Below are 26,465 nucleotides of genomic sequence, written 5' to 3' on the forward strand. Positions count from 1 at the left end.
AAGAGTTTTTCAGGAGATAATGTAATTGTTTAAAATTAAACATGAGATACAATTTGTTTTGGTTTGGTTATATTTAACAGGCATTTGTGGTTAAATGAATCTATTATTTGTCCCTGATCATATCGTTTTGGATGAGCACAAAGTTATTTTTAACTTTATATTTAATTTGCACTTAACCATATGACAGTGCTGACTTTGTAGCATAGGTTTGACTGAACTGTTTGCTTTTGTCTTTATTTCCTCTTATATAACCCTCTTATACTTTCTACTTATACTTTTAGAATGGCTATTATTGTTAATTAAAAATGACATTTAAAAAAAGAGGCAATGTTGAGCTTATTGTTACAGTTCATGAAGTAGTCGATCGCTACTTTCCGGCATACACCACGCCTACCAAATAAGGGTACTATTGGCAGTGGAAACGCAAGCCTGATCAGGGTTACCCATACCGAATCGTACTGTACTGAACTGTACTGTACCGTACCGCTCAGTGGAAACAAGCCATTAGTTCTACAAATTGTTTGTGGCTATGTTGTGTTTTGCATCCCATGCTAATCTTTAGTTCTGCATTCTCGCTGCAGGTTTAGTTATGTGTACTAATCACTTCAAACCTTGAGATTAATGAGTGTAAACACTCTTGACTTTAGACAAGATAAGCTGTCATATGAACTGTTGCATGTAGCTCACATATGCAAGAGACATGCTTGTGTAACATTGAATTCCATAAAAACAGTTGAACAAATTTTAGTAACAACATGGCATTGATAATGGGAGTATGTGGGGCCAGGTGACATTAAAATTGCACAGGTATCGCCACTAGGCTATAGGGTTGGGTATCGATTGTTTTTTTTACGATACCGGTGCCATTTTGATACTTTTAAAACGTTACCGGTGCCTAAATGGTGCCTGAATCGATACTTAAAAAAAGAGCCACAAAAAACTATGGATAACATTTAAAGAACATTAAAAATATTTACAATAAATCCATAGCTTTCACACACTTTTTGGATGATATTATTTCCCAAGTTGTGCTTCTCTTACTCTAAGGCTAATAAATGTATTTCATGATCTGGGTCATTGTTTAATACAAAACCACACATAATGCTTCTACTATATCTCTGTCAATCACTCTATTTAGTTAAAATAAGTGCTGTCTTTCACTGTCTTTAAACAGTTCTGTGAATGACTGTATGGTCATTCTTTATAAAGTAGCAATATTGTCATTTGTAAAGTACAGTACTGTGTAATAGGCTTAGGCACATTAGTATTTTCTAGATTTTCGCTGGAGGAAGCAGCTGCGTGATGAGCGGTGAATGGAGTGAAAACTTTACAGTAGATGAGCAACCAATTGCTCCCTCGTTACCTTTTGTAAATTATTCATGACAGAGGACTGCACAGATACGGATATTATAACAATCTGTCAATAAACACACCTTGTGTCCTCTTTTTCTGTTTTAGTCCTCATATTGGCACCGGGTTTCAGTACCCAACCCTAATAGGCTATTTGTTTGAAATTGTAGTGTTAGTGTAGTGTTGTTCTAGTGTTCTATTGATTATTGTCTTTCTTTGTGTGAATCTTGGTTGTCATGAATACACTCACACTTGTTTCAGCTAAGCTGTTATTTTTATGGATGCAAATGCAGCAAGTGTGTATTGATGTTTATTCTTATTATTGGTCTATAAAAGCCTTGATTAGTGTGGTTTGTAATGTGGTTGGATTAGACTGCAGACTGAGTAGTATGTGCATAGGCAAAATAGGGCTGTGTCAAAATTGAAATATGTTAGTTTACTGTGCATGTCACAGATCAATTTATAAATCCAAAATATATTGCATTATGCACCTGTAAAGCAAAAGCACTAGTTCCATTTGACATTGTAACATTCTCAGTCTAAATAAGATAGATAACGTAATGGCCCACAGAAGCGATGATAGATTTTTTTAGTAGTTTTTAGTAGGGATGCATCGATCCGATACTCAGTATCAGCATCGGCTCAGATACTGGCATTTTCTGCCGATAATCCGATATTGTGCGAATACTTTTCTGTGTTATTGTTAAGGCCCATGAAATGCACAAAATTAATACAAAGCACCATAAAGTTTTTGTGTGCTATTTATCAAGTATTCTGAAGCTGTTCCATAGTTCAGTGTGAGGTACAGATGAATATTTAAGTCATTCAATTTAAGATCACATAAACTCTTCTCTCCGCTGCAAGCTGTCTGTCATCCTTCATTCAGCATTCAAATTGCGTGTCACGTTCATTTTCGACAGACAAAACGATTAAACTCCCTTCAAGTTTCTGAACAAGTTGTTCCCCTCAATAACTGAGATTTGTTTTTGAGTTTTTGACTATACTAAAGCATTAAAAAATACCATATTATATTACCATATTACAAGATATTTAAGAAACATGATGAGTTAACATATTCATTTATCTGAAAAACAGTGCAACAGTCAGTTATTCTCCTTTTAAAAAATTTGCGTTTCGGGCTGGAATGTCAGTCTCTGGGCCCTATTTTAACGATCTAAGTGCATGGTCTAAAGCGCACAGGGCAGGTGAACTCAGGGCGTGTCCGAATCCACTTTTGCTAGTGTAATGATAGGAAAAAGGTCACACACCTCTTTTTGGACCAGCACGCCCATGGGAGCACAAATGGGTGCAAATGCATTTGCCATGTAAACTACATGGCACAGGATGGGAATTATGGTTATATATTTTTTTTATTTGTTATTTTTCATTAAAATGAAGTTGTCTATATTTAGTATATTGTTAACAGAAAAAAGAGTGATGATCAGGTCAACACACAGAGTTATAGAAATTCTTCATTGATTTAAAGAAAACTGTGCTTGTATCGAATCGGATCGGTATCGGCAGATACTCAGAGTTTTCGGAATCGGATCGGTTCTAAAAAAAAAAGTGGTATCGTTGCATCCCTAGATTTTAGAGTAAACTTGACTTAACCTCCCTCAGCTGGCTGGCCTTCAGAAGAGTCTCCTGCACTCTTTGTACCCTGCTGGTGTGCTGTAGTATTCTCCCAGACATCAGTATTGGATGGGAAGCAAGTGTAATGTGTGTTTAATGACTGGGGTAAGGAAAAAATTAGGTTGAGTATGCAAAAAAACAAGTTTAGGCCTGAAACAACTCCAAATACTTCTAGAGTTAATCAATGGACTATTGATCATGGAGGGACTGGCTCTATTCCTAGAGTCTTTTGGTGAGTTATTGATATCAGATTCTAAGCAGAACATTCCAGCTGTGTTTTAAACGATCCTTTAATTGTTGGTTGAATACTTAAGTGGACTGGTGGTTAGCCTGTCCTCTGTTACTTTTGCATTTAATCCCTTATGTGTTTAAGACTCGCTGTTGATTGTGAAAGCATTTTGCTAGCATGTGTTTAATGCTGACTCCAGCCTTAAAGGGTTAGTTCACCCAAAAATGAAATTAGGCTGCTTTTTACTCACCCCCAAGGAATCCTAGGTGTATATGACTTTCTTCTTTCAGACAAATCCTTTCGGAGTTATATTAAAAATTGACTTTGACCAAGCCTTATAAATATCAGTAGTATATAAATATTTATTCTGTATAGAGAACAGGTGAGAATAAATCTGTTCTCAAATACCAACGATAGCAAGAACTCAGCATCCCCTCTCTTTTCTTATCCAGGATACTCTTCTTCTGTGTTCGTTTACACTGGTTTTCGAAACAGCGCCACCACTCTTGCCTTTTTGTGCAAGCTGCTCCAGTCACGTGATCCTAGTTCAAATCTTATTAGACGCATAACTGCATAACTGAAAAGATTATTTGGACTGGTTCGAGAAAAAAAAAAACATTCTGATTTTTGGTGTGCAAATGTTTGCGGTCTGTGTGAAAGCATCCATAGAAATCTATTGTTTTATTCTAGTGCTTTTTCATACTCAGGGTGGAAAGGCCTTTAAGAGTGGGTGCAGTTGAGTCATCTCTCTCCCTCTGGGAGGATTTGGGATGTTCTAAGAGCTTAGTAATGTAGTCTGTCATATTTCAAGGGTTTTAAGCTACTAATAGACATTAAGATGTGTCTGGACAAAACAAGTTAATTTAACGCCAGAACTGAGGTCAGGTCGTTTTTTTTTTTTATTAGTGCTCAGACACATAGACGTGGGGCAGGGGCTGTGGTGGGGCTGATGGGGCTCTTTGTGCGACCACAATGACTCATCTCCTCCCATGCTGAACACATATACATACCTGCATTAGAAACCAGACTATCTGAAAGAGAGAGAGATAGGGAGAGGAAAGAAGGAGAGAGAGGTTGGTAAAAATTGTGAGTGTCACGGCCATGCACACTGCAATTTAAATTTTAATTGCCTAGATTTATCTTCCCCGCGCAGTGTGACGGACTGATAACTGAAGCTGATAAGTCTCAAACTGTTTGTAAAGCGCTGCCACCAATCAGATATATGAGCTCAGAGAAGGAGGAAAGCACATATTGTTACCGTGCTCTGCTTGAAGCCCAAAGCAGCAGTAAGCAACTCCCAAATCTGCATTGTAAAGCTTATAACTGTACATAACTGAACTTGACAAATATAAATTTCTTGGGTAGCTGTTCAAGAAAACTTTGCATTTTAGATGTTTCCACATGCTAAATGAACTTACTCATGTTTACATGGTACAGCTTTGTTTTTTGGCCACAATTTGCAACAGGGATCAATGCTAAAGATTTTTTCTACTGGCCCAGTCAGGCCAGTGGTTTAAAATTTTTACTTGACCTGGCAACATTTTCGCTGGCCCTGCCAAAAAAAAAAAAAATAGAGAGAGAACGAGAGACGCTGTGACTTGATGTCACCCCTGAAACTCGTTCAAACAAAAAACAGGGAAAGCCGAAATGTTCTGAAGTGTGGTTACATTTCTAGGCCCATATGGTTTCTGCAAAAATGAGGATTGGGTCCCGGAGTCCATTTATATAAACTTAATTTACTCTATATTGCGGAACAACAAATAAATCAAAAGTAGGTCTGCCACTTCATTCGAATTGCAATATGAACTAGTGTCTTTTTTGAATATTAAAGCCTATCTTTCAAGTTGAAGATCCCTGTGAATGAACGTGTAGATAAATAGTGTAGGAATTCGACTTGCGTGAAGAAATTAATCATAAATGTGCATTAAAACAGTTTTTTAAAAGAAATTGTGAGTAAAATTACTTCCGTTGTGAAAACGCTCTGATCGGAAGTGACGCAACGGCCGGTAAACATCGTCTCTTCGTAATGGAGTCAGACAGTGAAGAGGTTGCAGTAGGGATAAATGTCAACTCTTACGATGGGCCATTGCCGTATAATTACGAGCCGCCTAGGCGAGAGAGGGGTCAGGCAGAGTTAAGGGGAAGGGTAAATGGACAGAGGAGAGAGAGAGTTGTGGTGTGAGGAGAATCGGTTGAGAATTGGGCAGGTGTCTTGGTGAGTGACCACAGGCTAAAGCCAATTGTGGCTAACGTCTCCATGTTTAACACATTGCAGTATTTTTAATAAATCATATTTAGCAATATTGCTGTCGACTTTGTTGTTTTTCAAGCATCCATGTAGATTGTCACCATTTATGCCAGCAACATGTGTCTTAAAATAATTAATTTAGATCCCAGATTTTAAATGAATGTTGTAGGATGTAGGCTATAGCTTACATATGTGACGGTCAGCTAGTCTGGATAGGGATAGAAATTCTGTGCATTTCTATTCAACACAGTTTAATGTGAAATTTTGTAGAAATTGCTAACTGATTTTTAATCAGTAACTGCTTTTAGACCTAGGTGTCCGCATGTTCTGCTTCTGCAGATGTCAAGGGTTTGGGCCGTATATCTAAACAACATAACCGGACAGCTGGAATTCCGAACTTAGTCGGCTGTTATACTACTCACCTTAGTATTTCCGATGGACATTATGTAAATGAGCTCACATGTACTGTGGAGTACGTGTATGAAAGCGGTTAGTCTTCCGGCTAGGACGGGAATATGCTGTTCATGTAAATACAGTCATTGTAACAAGGATCTTTTATTGTCATGTGAAGGGATACTGGTTGTAAGGCATGCAGATAAATGCATCTAATTGACAGCCTATACTGTACAGGGGGTGTGTCTTTTTACAGTGCATATTTACCCAAGTTTTAGGAAGTAGTCTACATGTCGTTTCTTACAAGGTCTTACACCAACCATTAGAGCTACAAGGAGGGAAGGAGAGTGAGTTTATCTTAGCACATTTGTTTAACAGGTGCTTGTGTGGTAGATGTGAGGCTATGCCATCAGCAGTGGAGAGTGTGTGCTGTAGGGAGGTCGACGCCTATTGGTCCCTTGTCCAAAACCTAGATCCCCCAGAAGACATTACCTGCCTCACACTCCATCCAGGGTTTGAAGCATCCTGTCTGAATCCTTTTGTGCTGCAGATAGCATACATGAACTTCAGACAGGAGCATGGCCCTCTTCAAGCCAGCAGACCAGAGTAGGTTTTGAGCAACAATTATTTCACACTGCAATTCAAAGAAACAGCTTTTCTACACCAAAATAGTAAATCCTGTTAAGCAGGTTTTTAAACTCAGTGGTTTCCATATACTTCCTATAAAAACAACTTTGGTGTTGTGTAGTACAGTAGAATATCAGCCAACAGGACATGCAATATTTACCATTGGAATTGTTTACTATGAAAACATGGTATGATCAAAATGTAATTATGTCCCAATCTACACCACAGGCAGTTCCGATACACAGCATACAGGCAGGTTGTCCGCTGGGCGTACGGAATAATAGGCAGGAACATTAGGAAAGCCATACCTTCATGTGTTGTGTCAGCAATAAGGAGGCAGTTTGCAGAGGAGGGACAAACATACAAAGGTTTCCAGTGGCCCCGCTTGGAAGACGATTAATAAATACATAGTGAAACAAACTGTACTGGTACAATTGATCTTTTATTACATGTTAAAACGTGAGTGTCGTGCGAGATGGAGGCTGACTGCCTCATCCTTGGCAACCTTCTGGACGGAAGAGGTGAGGGGGGGCGGTGCAGCAGAGGACAAGACGGCACTGCTTTCTTGTAGGGCCTGTGGTGACTTGCAGTATTCCTCTACCAGAGAGACCATAAGATTTGTTGCGTATCCTTGAGGAGAGAAATGTTTAGAAAACATTTAGTAACATGGATGACTCGCATAAAGATAGATTCACACAAAAAAGATATTGAAAAACTAAGTGAAACTACTAACCGTAAGATGGTTTCTCCTTGATGGGGTGGACTACCCAGCCACCTTTCCGAAACCGTGGGTAGCGAACAGCGTAGCGTACCTCACCCTCACTAGTACGCGCTACATCTCTGTTGCCATTACTATTGAAATGTAGGGCTGCCAAGAGAAGTCTGTACGAGATAAGTAGATAAAACATTAGGTCTCCAAAGCTAACCCAATGCAGTGAAATGCAACAGAAATATGACATTAATGTTTTCAGTTCAAATGGGTATAAGACAATGACTCATCTTTGCAATTATTTTTTTGCAAACAATATGTAATGCTGTTATCAATCTATAACATTTTGGTCTGCTATACAAGACTGCATTAGTTTTTAGCCATATTCATTCTGTCATAATTTCCTGAAATTGAAAAAAAAAAAAAAAACTAATTTTATTAGTATCGATACTTTTAAGTGATAACACTACCTGCTGTACATCCCAAGAAAAGAAAAGCCAGTGTGTTTGGGAGCAAAGTGCAGAATAAGGGAATGGTAGGCCTCCAGGGAGAATGTCTGATGCTGAGGTGACAATTGTCGAATATCCTTTACCAGTGCTTTCCTGGCAGCTACACTCTCCAGTTTAGTGGCTGCTGGTGATCCTGAATAAAACGTATTCTGTCATATAATCTCTCGCATTTCATAACACAAGTAATTATTAGTACACATGGGGTTACGTATTGATAAAACCAAACTAAAATTTACAAGCACTGAAAAAAGTTTAGCCTCAAAACATTTGACATCTTTTAACATAGGCTATTATGTTGTACCTGGTTCCAGCCACTCCTTGTTTCTTGCCTCTCCTTCCAACGGTGGATGTGCGCAGCTGGTAAATGCTGGAGAGCTGTGTTCATGTATGTTCTGTACATGATTTATCATACTCTGCCATTTTGCCTGCATCTCATCTGGATCTCCTGTAGGGGTGGAAGCTGCGGTCCAATAGAGATGGTTGATAATGGCAGGCCTCCACAGCTTCAGATCCTCACAGTCCCTCTCTTTTGCAGCAGCATCCAGTGCTTTCTGTACACCTGTTCCAGAGCAGACAAACAGAGCAGAGCAAATTAATTATTAGGAAAGTGAATTTAACTACAAAAACAAGTCTGTTATATAGAACTACCAGCATCACAATACATACTTTTCCCAATATGCCAGACGTCAAAGAAATGCTTTGTTCCTTCTGAACACATTTTCTCACGTACCCACTTGGCCACCTAAAACACAAATTGATTTTATAGAATTGATTTTGAGTGATACTGTGCCTGTCAATGCTGTTCAGCTTTAGATCTCTCCTAGCATCATTACCTGCCGATTTCTGTCTGTTATCAGAGCAGACACTTGCATGTCTTGGTCCATCAGGAACTGCATACTCCGCTTTAGACCCCCTAGCTCACACCAAGAGCTGCTTGGGACTTCTGAGCTCTGTAAAACCAACTGATTATTACTGAACAGTAACTGTAATATGAGTAACTAAATCAGACACAAGATTTCTGTGTGACATCAACTTACTTGGACAAGCTGAACATCCAAAACTTTGTTAATTCGATCCTCAATCAAGGAGTAGCTACCATACTTGGCACAGTGTCCAGGAGAATCTGATCTAAGAACGTCAAAAACAGTTACATTTATAGGTTAATGCAAAAACACATTGACCTGTTCTACATCAGTGACGTGAGCTGGACCATTCTACCTGCAGTCACCAGACAGGATCAATCCACCCCCAGTCTCCTTCAACTCCCTGATGATCCCACTCTGCTCATTCCTCCAGGCCTGCACGATGGTAGGGATAGTGTAATAGCGCTGATGGCGGAAAAAAGTGCCGGGACTTATGCACTGCAGTCCAAACAGCTTCAGCATCCTGATTGTCTGAGTAGCCATGCAACCTGAGAAGTGGATGGCACCGCTGAGTAAAAGGTTGCAGGCAGGCATGTTTCGATGCACCTTCTCTTGGTTTTGCCAGTAACGCTCATAGCCACAAGTTCCGCAGGCCTGAAAGATGATAGAAGATTCAATACTCAAGCAGCTTTAAGATGAGCCAGTAAAAAACCTGTATAGTTAAGACACAAATAATGAATATACATACTGTACATTCACAGACTATAATTCAGCTCCTCATAGACAGTTGACAATTAAGACATTACCTGCTTGACTTTTATGAAAGTTCCTTCCGGGTGCATTATGCGTCCCTGGGTTTCCCCACAGCATGCAGGGCAAACTGTGAACAAGGACAGCAACTGCCTCTGGCAAACAATGAACTTGTCAACAGCACTGAAAACAAGAAAAGGAAAACACTCATTAATTCTGACTATGACATCAGAAACAGTTTCCATTAATAAAAAGGTTTTTACTTTGGGTCACTGAGAGATTCCAGCTCTTCTGGTTCCTCCTCAGAGGACTCTCTCAACATCTCCTCCCCTGGACTCCATGACATATCACCAGAATGGTTGACAATATCAGAAAATGACCATTCATCATCACTTTGTTCAGGACTGGCCAGTGGAGTTGATCTGCGATGCTCAAACCTTTCGGTTTGAGTCCCCACATCCACCATCTGAGGCTTTACCTGAACACCTTAGATGAAAGAGATTCATCTTAATAATTGTTCACCAATTGTACATTCATTGGTAACAACACATGCACTATCTAATGCAACCCAGGAAAAATGTATTTTTCTAACATTATGAAGTTCTTAATTTTTAATGTTTACTGTCTGAAAAGTGGAAATGACAAAATAGTAACCATGGAGATCATGAAATTTTTTGACGTAATCCTTATTTGTGATTGTTTATGGCATGTATGTTGAATGCTAGATATATAAGCTAACTACCTAATGAACGATGTAAACATCTTATGTTGCACTGTGATCCACGATGGACCAGTTCTGGCTCAGGGTCCATTGTAGAGATGTCTCCATCTCCATCAGGATCTGAAGTGGCAGTTGCACCCGCCCCGTCTTTGCTGGCAGCACTCTCCCCCATAATCTGAAAACAGACCGAGATCACAACTTTGAACTCTAAAAAATGTAGTCCTTTCATGAAAATCCCCATTCATGCATTATTTAAAAGACTGTTAATCTTTTCAAAATCTTTTTAAAGTACGTTAGTCCCGAGCTGCATTCCCTTGCATGTGCCTTGTTGATACCAGCTTCGATTAGTCAAAGAAAACCAAGGCAAATCCGATTTAACTAAGAAAACTAATATTGTAAAGAATTACTTGGATGCGTTTTGGAGACGGTGAAAAGTGCGCGCTCTTTCTTTCAGTCAAACATGCGCCCTGTCACAAGGGCAGCGTTTCATCTACATTACTCACCGATCAAATAAGACTTTGGCGGGACAAAAAAATCAATTTGGCGGGCGCTAAAACAAGTTAAATGCAGGAAAATTCATGCGTGAATTTAACCGAGTAGTAATATGCGAATGCGACCACATAAAATTGTAATTAAAAAAAATTAAATTTTCTGGAACCCTGTCTTAATAGCTCAATAAAATAAGTGGCAGGAGGCTCATGTGCAGCCTCACGGGGTGTAACAAGAGTAAGCTGACGGCAGCTAGGCGGGCTTTCGTGCCATGCCAAGACTAATCCATTATAACGTCAAGAAAAATACATTTGCAGAGATTACATGCAGAGCTACATTTCGATGCAACAATTTGTTTATGGTATTATAAGACTTACTGTGCAAAGCTCCCGTTTTCGACGCGCAGATTCTCTGCTAGTGCTAACATTAACGTTAGACTCTTCACTCCCGCCAGATTTTGCAGGTGGACTTGCATGCACCGATGGCACAGCTCCATTTGCCAGCCTAACCCACTCTTTTCGTCGAAATCCCATGCGAAATTCCATAAGATCTCCTTGGTTGTAGCTGTCCGGTGTGAAGTGTTTTTCACATACCACCGTGTGTCTAGTCAACGAGGAGGCAGCGAAATTGCTTCTCTTTGCCTGGACGAAACGTATCCAAGCACGGAAATCTTTGTGTTTCTTGTTTGGAAATCGGTGGACCCGATGGCCAGACAAGTTGGAGTTGTTGCATCCAAAACAAACACAAGAATTCACCATTGTGACAACTCAAACCTACTATAACTATAATAACGATAACGACAATCTCTATTTTCTGTTTCCACCTCTCAGACTACGTAAACCCACACTGAGAACCAGGGCTGCAGCGCCTATGTTTGCCTGTCGTTACGTCATATGACGCGTTCTCTGGGAAAAGGCGGTTTTTTGGCGCGTAGCTTAGAATAGGCACTTTTTTTCCTTAATTTCTGCCCGTGGGTGTTGTAAAACATATGTATTCTTATGTACGTCTTTTTAAATTTACATTTTCATACAATATTCTGTATAAATTAAGTTATAAAATTATATTGAAAGATGGCCTTTAAAATGCAAAAAGTTGCTATGTCGCATTCAGTATAGACAGACTTGTGCGGTGCAGGGTGGCACGACACAACAGACGTTGCGTCCGGTGACATGGTGTCTGTGTGTGCAAAAAAACGATCAGTATAAACTAGGGGTGCACCGAAATTTCGGCCGCCGAAAATTTTCGGCCGAAATGGCATTATCGGTTTCGGGCCGAAATAAAAAAAAACAGCCGAAAACATAAACCGAAAATGAATGTCACCCGCCCCTCCCATCCGTGAGCAAGCGCTTAGGTTTCACTCACGGTCGGGCTGTTATCACGCGTCTGCCTATCAAAGATTAAGCATGTCAAAGGGCTGTCACAATCAAAAAAAGCTTGTCACAAAAGCTGCACAATCGATCGGACCAACCAACACAAGTTTCGAAAACGAAAACAGGGAATCGATTTTAACGGCCTTCTCTCGGAGCGCGTCCAGCTCGTCACTATACGCTCGCAGCGAACGCGCGTCACACAGCAACTGCAGGTTCTGACACACACACACACACACAGAGCCTATTAGTGCATAATATCAATGTAGCCTTCAGTAATGTTTTTCATTGATGTTATGGCAGTCCACATTGCTGACTTGTGCGCGTCTCAAGCGCCCTCTTTACGTTCGCCCTAATGCCTGTTTAGTTGTCGGTGGATTTGCCTATATTTGGCGTTGAAAAACGGATCAACGCCAAATATAGGCAATTTACTAACGATTCAATGAACACTTTGCCTATGTCTCAAAAATCGAACAGGATTTTTTTTTTTCACAAAAGTGACAGCCCTATACGAGAGGACACCAAAGTTGCAATATGTAACATTTGTTCTGCAAAAATCTCCAAAATTGTGGATTTTTTTGCACAATTTTTAAAAAACTATTTTATTTGATGGAACATAAAACTTGAAGAATAATTATTATCTATATTTATTGTAAAAAATATTTTATGTTTTGTTATGTAACTGTTAATAAAAGTTTGATTATTATATTGTGATTTTTCAATTCAGATCCATTAAATCCAAGCAATATATATATACGTTTTTAAAAGAAGCCATTTTCGGCTTCAGTTTCGGTTTTCGGCCAAGTGCATCCTAAATTTTCGGTTTCGGCGCAGAATTTTCATTTCGGTGCATCACTAGTATAAACATAATGGTCTGTATACTAAACATCGCACATCCTGTATCGATATCGATGCTTAAACTACATATCATGTAGCCCTAGTCCCTGTTGTGAATTTTTTTTTTCACTGAAATAAATGTTTTTTTAATTACACAGAGGGTAAAGTACCGAAACAAGGTTAGCAATTTTCAGGTACTGGTTAAAAAGTTAACAGTACCCAACCCTATTATCTATGTATCTGTCTATCTATCTATCTTTCAATATATATCTATCTTGGAGAGTATTTTTCTATCAGACTGTCATATTAATGGCAAAAATGATGAGATCTCATTTGTGACCTACTTAAACCTCACGCTGCAGATTTTCACATATTAAACATTAAAATGGCCAAGTTTTAAAGTGTAGCGAATGTCTCCTGTCTTAAATGACTGTGCCTTTTAACTTCATGGTTGCCGAGCTAATATTTTAGTAATTAGCTGCCTCTAATGCTGTCCGCGTGTTTCCCGTGAACACATTGACTGCTCTGGACTGCTATCAGTTTAGCACTGTAATGAGCTGAAATGAATACAGCTGTCACTAGATCACTTTCTTTCACTCACTCCCTCACCCTTCACCTGCCAGTCAATACATCAGTACAGGATACAGAATAGATTTTTCTCTTTCAAAGTCTGGGCTGTTCCCCCACACTTCCTTTTTAATTCACATAACTTCACACACCAGGCATTGAACCTCACACGCCTCTAATGAGAAAACCACAACACAGCTTCCCAAATTTGCTTCTAAAGTGCTAATTGAACGGTACACTTTTGGGATGCAACCTGGAATGTCAGCACTGGAATACACAGAATTTCCCATTTCCTTTCCCCGTAGTGTTGCACATCAGCCATTGTCTCCCTCAGATCCCAGCATGTTCCCTCCCTGCCTCATTAGTGCAATATTCACCGGCATGAGTGGTTATGATGAATAGTTGCAGTGAGATTCAGTGGTCACCCCCCCCCCCATCTCATTTTTTGGCTTGCCACACGAATAGCAATTAATCTAGAAAAATGTACTTAATTAACAAGTACAATAAGAGCTTAACTATCTGTTATTGGACGGTAAATGAAGCATGCTCAGATGCCAAAAACCCAACAAAAACTGACTACTGCATCAATTATCTTCACCCTCTGCTCATGAGAAGCATAGATATGGGTGGCAAATTATATTTAATGATAGATGCCTTCCCATTCTGCTCCTGATTGCTGCTTTTTTCTTTTTTTGATGGTTAATGTTATATAACAGTATGGTGCCTTTGTGTGATTATTCAGATCACTGTGAGCAATAAATGGATTGAGAGGAATGTTTTCCACTTGTCAAACTCTAATTAGATAGTTATGTCATGTATATTAATAAGTTATAGTTATGTCTTTATCTTTTTACATGCATCTTTACTAATCAAATTTTTTCTGACCCCAGCTGAATGCACAGACCTTGAGACAAATGTTTTTGCATTTCATTTAGTCTTGCTTTGCAAAACATGTTATTTGTTCATTTAAATAACTAATTCTTCTGCATCATAACAATTACTAATGTTTGCATAGACAATAATTATAATTCAAGCCCTTGCAAGGCTATGACATCAGTGCTACTGCAGGTTATTCTCTAATGAAAGGAAATATGATGTTTTAGTTGCTTGGAAGTGCTTCTATATGTATGTTCACGTCCGGCACCACTATGAATTAATTGATTGTACAGACATGACAGATGGATTGATGGGCATTCTGCTCATAGCCGTTACCCCCCATCTGAGTCCACATAATTATCTCTATATTAATGGCCATATAATACAGCCTCTGCTGCCGTTTCTGTCTCTTTGAAATGCAGACCAGCAAAAAGTCACTTGGATAGCCTTTGAAATGGTATTCAGCTTTACAGAAAGTCACTCACTGTATTATTCATGTCCTTTAAATGTCAGGACACTTCAGAGGGGTTGTCTATGCTCTTGTCACCTAGCAATGCCATGGACCCATTTCAAGTGTGTATAGTGCTGAGATTTGAATAAGCAGCGCAAGGTGTGGGTTGGTTGTTGTATTAAGAGTTTGGCAGGGCCTGGTGGAATAGTTCAGATAGTTGGGATGCACGGAATGTTCAGTAACCAAAATTATTTGGCCAAAAATAGCAACAAAAGCTCTTTCAGTGTTCGGCTGAATAATTTTGGTTGCTGAACATTCGGTGCATCCCTATCAGATAGTGATCCATTTGATGGACTCTTAGTGCTAATATAATTGCAAGTCAGCAAGGTGCCAGTTTTGGACTATTTGTAGCGTGGAGCAAAGGAAAGTATGAAAACGCTGCACATTTTGTTCAAAGTAGGAAGTGCAGCTATTTTCATTGTGTCAGTGTATAGATAAATGATATAGCAATGGTAAAAAAAATCCCTTCATGCCTGAAGATAAGATTTGTTTTGTGCCATGTAGGCTTGGATGATGTCATTAGATGGGGACAGCCATAAAAAATCACAGCCCTTTGTTTGGTTAAGACTTAGAAGTGTCTTATTACCATGGTGACACGTGGTAAATCATCAGATGTTTTGTGAGTCATGCAAAATGCAGATAAATATCACACAGTATTTATATTTCACCTCAGAGTAAAGACCGCAAACCAGTGGAGGTGAGTTTTCCAGCTCAGCCCAGAGTATTTATAGGCTCTCTCGGGGCATTCCCACATACACTGCAATAAAACAGGTCAATTATATGATGAGCGATTCCAGTTCCTTTAACTTGCTAGATGGCAGGGAGAGAAACCTATTTTTTTTGTTTGATAATTTAAAGAGAAACAAAACTGTATTTGCTGTCAGCTATATTGTTTGGTCTTAAATGGATGGAGTTTCCTTGCAATAGCAATACCTCAGGGTGTGAATCCTTCATAGTTTACTGTCAGTTCTGAAGGGTGAGGAATGGATATAGAGGTATACAAGATTAGATCATCCAAGAGTCTGGATAATGCTGCACCATGCAGTGATTTTATTGGTGGTGATGTGATGTGTTTGCTTTGTTTGAAGATTCTCAACAAGTTCAGGCTGAAAAAATATAGGAAGAGGTCTGTGGATTGTTGAGATTTTCAGCTAATAAATTCTTGCTTCAATTTTGGTCAGCTCCTTTCTTTGTTGTTTAGCTTCAGAAGACTTTGAATATAACACCCTTTTCCCTTTTTTGTCATTTTTGAAAGTGACGTGACATACAGCCAAGTATGGTGACCCATACTCAGAATTCGTGCTCTGCATTTAAAAGTGCGCGCACACACAGCAGTGAACACACACACACTGTGAACACACACCTGGAGCAATGGGCAGCCATTTATGCTGCGGCACCCGGGGAGCAGTTGGGGGTTCAGTGCCTTGCTCAAGGGCACCTAAGTCATGGTATTGCCTGCCTGAGACTCGAACCCACAACCCTAGGGTTAAGAGTCAAACTCTCTAACCACTAGGCTTAAAAACTTTCTGAACATTCTGCCAAATGCCTTCCTTTGTCTTCCACAGAAGAAAGTAAGTCATACAGTTTTGGATGAACGTAAGGTTTAATGATGACAGATTTTTCGTTTTTGGATGAATTAACCCTTTAAGTACCCCAATGTGTAAGAAACAGACTTGAAAATGGTAACTGTTCCCTTCAATTTGGCTAAAACTTGAAAGGTTGTTTGCTGTTTTGTTCAGCATTTTGTCTCATCAGGATCATTCCCAACAATCCCTGAGAGGCAGCCTGAAATGCACAAGTTGTGGCATAAAGTGAGCTGCATTTAGGCAATGACAAAACACATAAAGTGGAAACGCTCAGCAGATTTTAAAAACCTTTCTGCTGTTACGAGTTAAAGGATGTGTAGATGGTATAAGATTTCCTTCATCTCGAATGTCATAGTACCAGGGAAGCACACTTGGCATGTTTGGACTGGTTGAAGTGTGCCAGTATTCTTCTATTTTCCCCTTTCATCCTCTTACTCTTCCCTTTCTTTTCCTTTCTGGCCTGTGAGGTTCCTTCCATGAACCTCCATTCCCTGTAATCAGACCTATTAGTAAGCTGTAAAAATACATAACAAATTTAATTAATTCATGCAATTACTTGATTTAATTCCAAACTGGTAACATGTAATCTCTACTGATCAGTAACAATGTAACCTTGCTTGTGGTCATCATAAAATGATTTAGCTTTAAATTGTATCTGTAGAACTAAAATCCATTCAGCACTGATCACATTTTTTTCTCTCTTTTCATCTATAAAGCTTGCGCTTGCTTGTTTGGCGCTTCAGCTCTGGCTTACTCTGGCTTAGGCAAAGCTTTTTTTTCCCTCTTCTCTGCTTTTTTAACCATCTGCTTTGAAATTAATGGGCATGTTGGAAACTAGGCTAAATCTAGAGTGACATCTTTCACAACCCCCCTCCCCCCCATGCCCTTCCTCTTTCTTTTTTAAAGGCACCCCAGTGTGCTGCCGGCTCTTTCTGTCTAGTGACTGTGTGACTTCTCATTGCAGATAAATTCACACGCACCATCTCAAAGCACAATCCCTTGGACTTACCCGGCACGCATGTGCCCTCAGAGTCATCATAAGATCAACACCGATCTGCTTTACCAAGGCTAGCATATTCTTCTCATCTAATTTTGAGTTTAAGCGTTTTGATACCATGATGCAAGTTTTTTGCAGGGTGGGGTGCCTATTTTAGGTATGGCACTTTGATTGGATTCAACATGTGCTGCGTGGTCAGTCGTATCTGTTGTAGGATCACACCTACAGAATTTGCACTTCAGTTTAACATTAGTTCTCCTAAGGGCTTCGAATCATTAGCATTTCCAACCCTACCATCACAGCCTTTCACATTAAAACATTCTCTTTTAGTCTGGCTGCTTGTCCTAATTGAGCTTCAGTGTTAGAAGAGCAAAACACTCTTCTCTCGGGATCCAGGCTCTCTGTCTGGGTCTGTATGTGTGGCTGCAGCTCTGATCCTCCTCACCAGCCCCTGGCTGGATCTGCTGCCTTCTGATGAAAGCACGAACGCATCCGGTGAGCAGAATCCAAAGCAAGACTGTGATCCTTACTCCCCCCATCTCCTGTCTTTCTCAAGTGAGATCAGTGATAGGGAGCACCTTTTTGATCCTGCTAGCTCATGCTCCTCTCTTCCATATCCCCCTGACAAAGCCTTCTCTCTCTTCTACACTCATTTTCTTTCCAGCATCAAGCACTTTCAGCTGCAGCATGTGGCTTTGGTCCAGACTCGTCGGATTTGCTTGTTATTACTGAAGAATGTCAAAGATTTATCGAGAGTTAATTAAATTACACTGTGCCGTAATGAAAATGAGTGGAGGAGAGACAATAGGTTTTGTTTTTGGCAGCTTTTTAGGAGAAATTGTTTGTTGTTGTCACATAGAGAAAAGATAAACCTGCACTGCTAAGAGGTGTCGCAGGGCCGCCCAGCCTATTGTGAAGTGTTTCCCTCTGCTGCTGTTATCTCCTGCTGTTAATTCCAGAGGCTGCTGCCAAAAATCTCTCAAACCAAATTCCACTGCATGTGTAAACAGGAAGTGTGTCTTAAACAGGAAAGTAGGACCCTTTATTTTGAGTGAGGGTAATGAATTTTTTTAATCTAAATAAGCAGATCGTAATAATAATAACGATAATAATATGCTGTATTATATAATCTATAATTATCATAAATATTATAGTGTAGTATTAAAAATATATTTATTATTTTGTGTAATTAGTTATTGGCTTATAGATGAAATGTAAATGGGTCACACATGCACTTTTAAAATGGTGTCCACTGAATGAGCCAAGATGACTCAGTACTGAAAAGAACGTCCAAGAACTTGTTCTACAAGTGCTTCAAAGTTGAGCTGCCCACACATGTTCCTGAATTCATGCTTAAAAGAGTGTTTTTAGGATATATGTTCTAGATTTGAGAGTTTGCATTGAAATATTCATTGAAATATTCATTAGGATCATATGAAGACACATGGATTATCTTTCCTCTAGGAACCTTTTTTCACAATTGGGAATATATTTTTGCAGTGTTTTAAATGAAGTGTTTTAGGCATTCCTGCCTAAAACACAATCTGAGATTCATTTTCAAAAGAGTTAAAGAAATAGGTCGCCCAGTTTTTTTTTTCCATTTACTCAAGCCAAACCTATACAGCTTTTCTGTGAATCACAAAAGATAAGACGTCAGAATTTTTTTTTTTTCATACAAATAAATGGATACTGGGTGACATTGCCAAAAAAAAAAAAAAACAATTAAGGCCCCAATATACTTTAACCTGTTAACCTGACCCCCCCCCCATTATGGTACTCACAGCTCTACCTAACTTAAAATTCTGGCAGTTTCCTACTTCAGTGTGTTACAAACATGTTTTTGGTGTCTTTGGAAAGAAGACCCTTTGGGCTTTTTATCAACCAGATTTGATAATGGTCAAAAATATTAAAAGTTATAGACACTGAAGTGCCTTGAATTTTTTTTACCACACTTAAATATTTTTTATTTGATATAAAAATACATGAAATCAGTACTGGAACAATCTAGAAAAGTAATGGGTTGAAAGTCACATGTCTCATGAGTTTCGATTTCAAATCTGAATAAGATGTCATGAAAAATGAGACTCCTGCAAATATTTTTATGAGACTATGTCTACACCCCCCCCCCCCCCCCCCCCAAATATAAAAATAAATATTTACCAACTGTATTGAAGGCTTCTACAAACTATTTAGTCATTAAACATACCACTGCATAGTTTTTTTTTTCAATTATAAAACACTAGACAGAAACTTAGACATCATATAAGTGATTTATTTGAGCACTAGAAAAATACAATAAGAATATTTGAGTAAGAAAAATAAGAATAACAAGAAAAAAATTTTTTAACTTTGTTTGCCAGTTACAGAAAATCCTGAGACTGCTAGAAACGCAGCATTTACAATGAATTACGATGCAAATAAGTGCTTGATGTGCTGATGGCCACTTATAGAGATGGTAATAACACAAATGTGCCATAAAGTAAATAATCCACTCTCTATTCATATAGACACGTTCACTTTGAAAGTCGTGATCATACAGTAATAGCGAGCTGATTTGGGCTGATTTGCACTCAAACAGATGGTAATCATGCAGATACATTCACATTCAACATAAAACACACTCTCACATATATAAAAACTGTTGAAAAATAAAAGAAACGACGATAGGACGAAAAGGGCGATCGCTACAAGTTCCGCCTCCATCAGCTGACAGGTGTGTCAGAGCGCGTCACGGGGAGCGCCAAAATTCAAATAAACAATCTTTCGTCTATCTTTCATTCATTCTTTTTTCCGGTGGATTGTCTCATTCTGTTTGTGACACTGTACGCTGCAAACCATGTTGTTTTTTTTACTACCAAGACTGAGTTTCTTAGCGTGAGTTATTCCATAATGGACACAAACAGTTCTGTCGCTGAAGAACTGAAATGTAAACAAAGGAATTATGATCCATATTACAACGTAATTGCTTCGTTGGACTAACTTTCAAACTTTCACTGAGTTTCAATAATGGATCTATTGTGTTTGAGGAATAATTGCGCTTTTCCTACCTGTGACAATACAATGGGGAAAAATTTACATAAATTGGAATTGTTGGAATTTATATTTATAGTTTCTAAAGTTTTTACCAGTTTTCATGTTGAAAATGGCATGGCAATGTTAGATTTCAGTGTGCATTAATGATCTTTGAGCAAATTTATTGTGCGAACTGAGTGGCTTTTTCCCTTTTGCAAACAAATTGTCACTTAGAAAATGTAATGTAAATACAGATGACAAAACACTAACCAAAACCATGAGTTTTGTATTATCGTAATTGGTTAAATTAAGTCAGTGTATAGTCAGTGGAGGTTGTTTAAAAGGCGCATGAAATGTGACAAAAACAAACAAACAAAAAAAAAACGCTAAACCCAGCCTGACTGATTTTCGTTGGTCATTCAGCCCGGTCTTTGCTGGCCAAAGCTGGTCAGAAGGCTGGTTTTAGAGGGGTTTTGACCACTCCCTTAGCTGGGCAGGCTGGGAGACCAGCTGGAACAACCAGCTAAAACCAGCTTGACCAAGCTGGGAGACCAGCTTAAACCAGCTAAGTTTAGGCTGGTTTTAGCAGTTTTTTCCCAGCAGGATAGAATAATCGTTATTAATAACCGTGATTATAATATTAATCAAAATAATCGTGATTATCTGTTTAACCATTATCGTGCAGCCCTACTATAACTTTTAATATTTTTGAGCATTATCAAATCTGGTTGATAAAAAGTAAAGCACAAAGGGTCTTCTTTCCAAAGACACCAAAATTATGTGTGTAACACACTGAAGTAAGGAACTGTTGCAATTTTAAGTTAGGTAGAGCACTTTCAGCTGTGAGTCCCATAGTGGGGGGTCTGGTTAACAGGTTAAAAGCGAAGGAAAGTGAGGAAAAGAGGGAGTGTCCCCACGGTCATACCGGTATTACTGGTGTTGTCATACGTCGATTAACTGGTGGGAAAATTTCCTCAGCATCACAGCCCTAGTACTGACTTCAGTACCAGTCGGTACTGCAATTTTAAAAATGTCCATTTCCCGCTAACATTTAAGCACTGTTGAGCGGATTATTGAACACACTCAACAGATATGATTGTGATTGGCTTCAACGATCATTGCTTCATGCTCTTTACCGAGCACTCCCAAATATATCTGCACATAGACGGTTCAAACGCTCCTATGTGCCTCTGTGTGAGCACTCAGTAAAGAGTGTGAAGCGATGATTATTGAAGCCAATCAAGTATATGTTGAGCGCGTAAACACTAAGGCTAATCAGCGGTGTTTAATAATCCGCTCAACAGCACTCAAATGTTAGTGGGAAATGGACTTTTTAAAATTGCAGTATAGACAGTTTTGACAACACTAGTCGAAAATAATGTAGTATAAATGCACAAAAGCTATAGCTTCATCACACACACACACAAAAATACTGTGATTTATATTCCATTACTTTTTAAAAAACATTTAATACATGTCTACACTAATAATATAGTAAAATTAAATGAATATTCCACATTTCTACCACAATACCATGGTGTAATCTACAAATGGCGATTTGTATATTGAAAAGCCTTCTAACTGTATTGCACTGTTTCTTCTAGCTTTAAACTAGTTTAAATCTAGTTTAAAGTAATTTGTGTTCTTCGCTGAATTCAAGTGCTTCACACTGGATATCACAGCGCTGTTTAGTGATCACGTGACTGAATCTTATCAGCGAGTAAACGCATCTGCTCTATTGAGCTCACACTGCACTGCCATTTGAACTTTGAGCTGAATAAAGGGTCCGTGTGGCACAGTTCAAATGAGTAGAGTGGTTTTGTTCCACTTTTGGCATGTAAACGCTATATCGAGAATCAATCAAACTCATGTTATCATTTTATCAAGGAAAATTATATTGTGATAATTTCTGTTATAGTTTTATTGCTCAGCCCTGCGACTGAAGGTTAACAACAACAAAAAAATATGGGTAAAATTTGCTACAATGCATCTTTATGGATCACATTAGAATACATAAAGATAAAAAGTTGCTTTGGTACAACATAATTTTCATTTTTGGGTGAACAATTTCTGTAAGATTACAATAAAAAAATGACTCTGTCCAAAATTAATTAGTATGTTCTTCACTTTGTCTGGGTAAATGTTCACATCTATGGCTCTCGTTTTGCTTTTGTCTGATCTATAAACAGGCAGTTTGTCAGGTTGTATAGATGTTGTCTCTGGTGATTGAGTGATGGCTTAGCCTGGGTGTGAAGATTATTATTTAAATGATGACATGCACAGAAGCCATGGAATCAACTGAGTGATTAAGAGGCCATTTTCTATGTTAATGATATTAGCTAGCTCTGAGATAATGGCAGCTAAGTGCTGAGAGCCAGCAGCTGCTCTCAGAACCAGACATGAGCGGTGTCAAGCACTCCTCATATTGCTCTGCTGAACTACTGCTTTTATTTGTGTTACAAAAATCTAGTTGCAGTTATACTTGCAGTACATTTCTTGTTAGAAATGCAATAAAAATGTTGCAATTGTGTGTGGCGTTTAAGGTGCAAGTACTGCCGTATGAGTTAGTCTCAGCCTCAGACTTCATGCCCAATGACCGCTGGCTGAATGTCTGATGCACATGGCTCTCTTAACTGGAAGTTAAGTCGTACTCTGACTGATTGAATTCCACAGGATGGTCTGCCAGGAAACAACACCAAGCTATCTGATTGATGAAGAAAGCTGTCATGTTTACATCATTTGTTCAACATTGAGCATTCATCAAGATTGACTAAAAACTGGATTCTTAAAAGTATATGAGGTTGATGGCATAAACTCTTTATAAGACATTAGAAAGTTGTGAAACATTCATGAATGAATGATTTACTGGTTGCACTGGTCTGTTATTGTGGGGACATTTCCACACCCCTAAACATTATGCAGCGCAAAATGAAACATGATTGGTTGCTGTACCTGTCAGTCATATGGCCTCTTGGGGGGTCCTTGGTCATTCAAAGTAGCTACTCAAGACAACTTAAGGCTGTTTCACACTGAGCGCAATGGGAAAAAATGAAGCGATTCACCGACGAATGTTTCTTTCATACCGAGTGTGAAACGATTGATCGTCTTCTGCTAATTCAAACCTGCACGATATGTGGCGCAGACCAACAACCATGCATTTTTTCCTTGTGTAGCCTATGTATCTCGTATATGGCTTTTGCATTGTTTGCTGCTCAATATACAGCATTAAATTAACAAGCAATGGACTGAGGCTGGGGTCAAGGAATCAAGAGCCACCACACAACTGGCTACAGTTGTCGTATTCATCTTGTTAAGCCACTCCGGAACCACAGACAACATCAGAGGTGTCTTACCTGGGCTAAGAAGAAGAACAACTGGACTGTTGCCCAGTGGTCCAAAGTCCTCTTTTCAGATGAGAGCAAGTTTTGTATTTCATTTGGAATCCAAGGTCCTAGAGTCTGGATGAAGAGTGGAGAAGCTCATAGCCCAAGTTGCTTCAAGTCCAGTGTTAAGTTTCCACAGTCTGTGATGATTTGGGGTGCAATGTCATCTGCTGGTGTTGGTTCCATTTTGTTTTTTGAAAACCAAAGTCACTGCACCTGTTTACCAAGAAATTTTCGAGCAGTTCATACTTCCTTCTGCTGACAAGGTTTAGAAGATGTTGATTTAATTTTCCAGCAGGATTTAGCACCTGCACACTCTGCCAAAAGCACCAAAAGTTGGTTAAATGACAATAGAGTTGGTGTGCTTGACTGGCCAGCAAACTCACCAGACCTGAACCCCATAGAGAATCTACGTAGGAAAATGAGAAACAAGAGACCAAAAAATGCAGATGAGCTGAAGGCCACTGTCAAAGAAACCTGGGCTTTCATACCACAAAGTGCCACAAACTGAGCACCTCCATGCCATACCGAATTGCGGCTGTAATTAAAGCAAAAGGAGCCCCTACCAACTATTGAGTACATGTACAGTAAATGAACATAATTTCCAGAAGGCCCACAATTCACAAAAAGATTTTATTTATTTTTTTATTGGTCTTGTGAGGTATTCTGATTTGTTGAGATTGTGAGTGAATTGGTGGGTTTTTGTTAAATGTGAACAAAAGTCATCACAATTAAAAGAACCAAAGACTTAAACTACTTCAGTCTGTGTGCACTGAATTTATTTAATACACAAGTTTCACAATTTGAGTTTAATTACTGAAATTAACTTTTCCACGACATTCAAATTTATTGAGATGCACCTGTAGTTGCAGAGTTACTTATCAACCGCTGTCTAAAGGGTACCAAAATAATCATAATAATGATATTGAAAGACTGATATTACAATATAAAGTTAAAAGAAAATGTGTCATATTAGACATTCATCTGATCTGATATCTAATTTTATGGGTGTTTAAGAAACAATTATATTATTACTTATAAGTGGTCTTTGTCTGCTTTACGTAACATAAGTAATATGGCAAGATATGAGACTTATAAAATGTATCTATTTGAAATATAATCTGTTGTAATTTAAGTGGATGCAATGTGTTCATTGTGTGTTATAAATTTATCATATTCCTAAAAGCTGTAACCACAAATAAGTAAATATTATAATACATTAAAACTCTTATGACTATTCATGAGATAACAGAACATATTATAAGGTTTTTATAATCCATTATGCATTCATTATAATGCCTTAAGCATACCCTTATAATGTATTATAAATACAGGCTTCAAAGAAGTTGTTAGCGCAACTTGCTAGATTTTAGACCATAGCATTAATCTTGTAAATCTAGAATAAGGACTGATTGTTGTCTGTTACTGTCATTACAGATAATCTATATTTTTAGCTTACAATAAACCTTGACACGCCCACTCAAACCATTTCATGGATGTAGAGTGATTTTGCAGCTGTAATTGGATTGGCTGTTTCTAAAGAGGCTTCTGTCGCTGATGGCACAGATGCGGTGGAGTGATGCTTTCTCTTTATGTGTGCCCTTCGGTTATGCATTTTTAAGGCGTGTAATAGGCAGCAGGCTGCACAGCAAGGGAGGTAAAAGATGATGTTTACAAAACACTTGCTCCGTTAAAAACATTTGGCCGTGCTACTTTGTAGCTACTAATTTCAAATAAGCGTGTCCACTGCTAATGTGACTTTGCATTTGTATAAACAGAAGCATCCATTCCCCAAGTAAAAAACACAAGAAACCGAGCCTAGCTTCTTAGCATGTGTTCAAGATGTCTTCTGGAAGAAGAATGAGAACCTACAGCAGGGTCTAAATCACAGATATGAGGAACCACAGCCCAAAGAGAGAAATGGACTGCGTAAAATGGATGTGGCTTCCAGCACCCCGCCCTAGCATCATAAATAACCTCACCATTGATCGGCTGTAGTCTGTGATTCTCCGCAGCCCTTCTCTCCACATTTATCTGCCTTGCGTCTGATGTGTTTGCCGGCTACTTAATCCTCTGATTACTCAGCTGGCCTTTGCCCAGTGTCTACAGCTATACCTCTCTGTGATTTGCTGGGTACCCATAATAGAGCATGTTATGTTGCTGATCTGTAATTAATCTAAAGTTGTTCTAAAGTGGACAGCCCTAAAGTCATACAGGGTTTATGCAGCACTGTCTACTTCCTAATATTGCTCCCTTCTCCAGTTCATGGATCAATTTAAGTTCTGTAAGACGCTAAAAGAACAAAAAGCTTCAAAAGAACAAAAGTGCTGAATAAAAAAAAAAGAAAAAAAAAAAAAAGAGTTGAGATCCTCTGGCGAGACAGATTCATCCTAGTTTCACAGTCTCTGAGTGTGATCATTGTATTTCTACATTGTGAGAATTGAACTGATTTGAACAGACTTCTCAGGCAGTCAGATGTGTAGCCTGGCAACAACCTGAGTATATAAGAAAACAAACAGAAACAGGAGTAAAACGCTCTCTCTGGTGCTTAAACATGCATTTATTTTTATTTTTTATAAATGCTTGAGAGACTTTAAAAAAAAAATGGATTTATGATTCAGAAATTTTGGGTCAAGGTTTAACAGAAATGGGAAATCAGGTCAGATTGTGATAAGAAAAGATTTTGACTTCCTTTGTTTTTGTGTCCCTGTCTTCCACCAGATCAGACCGTCGGGCATTCATTCATTCTCTTGACTCAGTTGAAGGGAATCTGGACGGATGAGTCTAGATAGTGCTCTGGGGCACTAAA

At 38.8% G+C, this 26,465-nt stretch overlaps 2 protein-coding genes across 4 annotated transcripts in view; one reads left to right on the forward strand and one right to left on the reverse strand.

The window, feature by feature from the left end:
- LOC132117120 (guanine nucleotide exchange factor VAV2-like) overlaps window positions 1–26,465 on the forward strand; it is a 239,989-nt gene that overhangs the window by 53,037 nt on the left and 160,487 nt on the right. The window lies entirely within an intron of this gene.
- LOC132116684 (uncharacterized) lies at window positions 6,894–11,522 on the reverse strand. Of its 3 annotated transcripts, XM_059525548.1 has the most exons (11): window positions 10,053–10,301; window positions 9,574–9,796; window positions 9,367–9,493; window positions 8,916–9,214; window positions 8,735–8,825; window positions 8,531–8,647; window positions 8,364–8,439; window positions 7,999–8,256; window positions 7,659–7,830; window positions 7,213–7,361; window positions 6,894–7,109 (listed from the first exon to the last, which is right to left on the reverse strand). In XM_059525548.1, the coding sequence occupies exons 1-11, from the start codon at window positions 10,270–10,272 to the stop codon at window positions 6,925–6,927; spliced, it is 1,917 nt and encodes a 638-aa protein (XP_059381531.1). In that variant the 5' UTR covers window positions 10,273–10,301; the 3' UTR covers window positions 6,894–6,924. The 3 variants fall into 3 exon arrangements, with proteins under 3 accessions (XP_059381531.1, XP_059381534.1, XP_059381533.1); XM_059525551.1 differs by lacking the exon at window positions 9,574–9,796; XM_059525550.1 differs by lacking the exons at window positions 9,367–9,493; window positions 9,574–9,796; window positions 10,053–10,301 and adding an exon at window positions 10,898–11,522.

The sequence above is a fragment of the Carassius carassius genome, chromosome 36 (assembly GCF_963082965.1).
Source record: "Carassius carassius chromosome 36, fCarCar2.1, whole genome shotgun sequence".
NCBI classification, from domain to species: domain Eukaryota; kingdom Metazoa; phylum Chordata; class Actinopteri; order Cypriniformes; family Cyprinidae; genus Carassius; species Carassius carassius.

Excerpts from the sequence above, each read along its gene's own strand:
- LOC132116684 (XM_059525548.1), bottom strand. The coding sequence starts at position 10,272 with ATGGGGATTTTCATGAAAGGACTACATTTTTTAGAGTTCAAAGTTGTG. Across the intron at positions 9,797-10,052 it reads ATGTTTACATCGTTCATTAG|GTGTTCAGGTAAAGCCTCAG; the intron begins GTAGTTAGCTTA and ends CTTTCATCTAAG. Across the intron at positions 9,494-9,573 it reads GAATCTCTCAGTGACCCAAA|TGCTGTTGACAAGTTCATTG; the intron begins GTAAAAACCTTT and ends TCTTGTTTTCAG.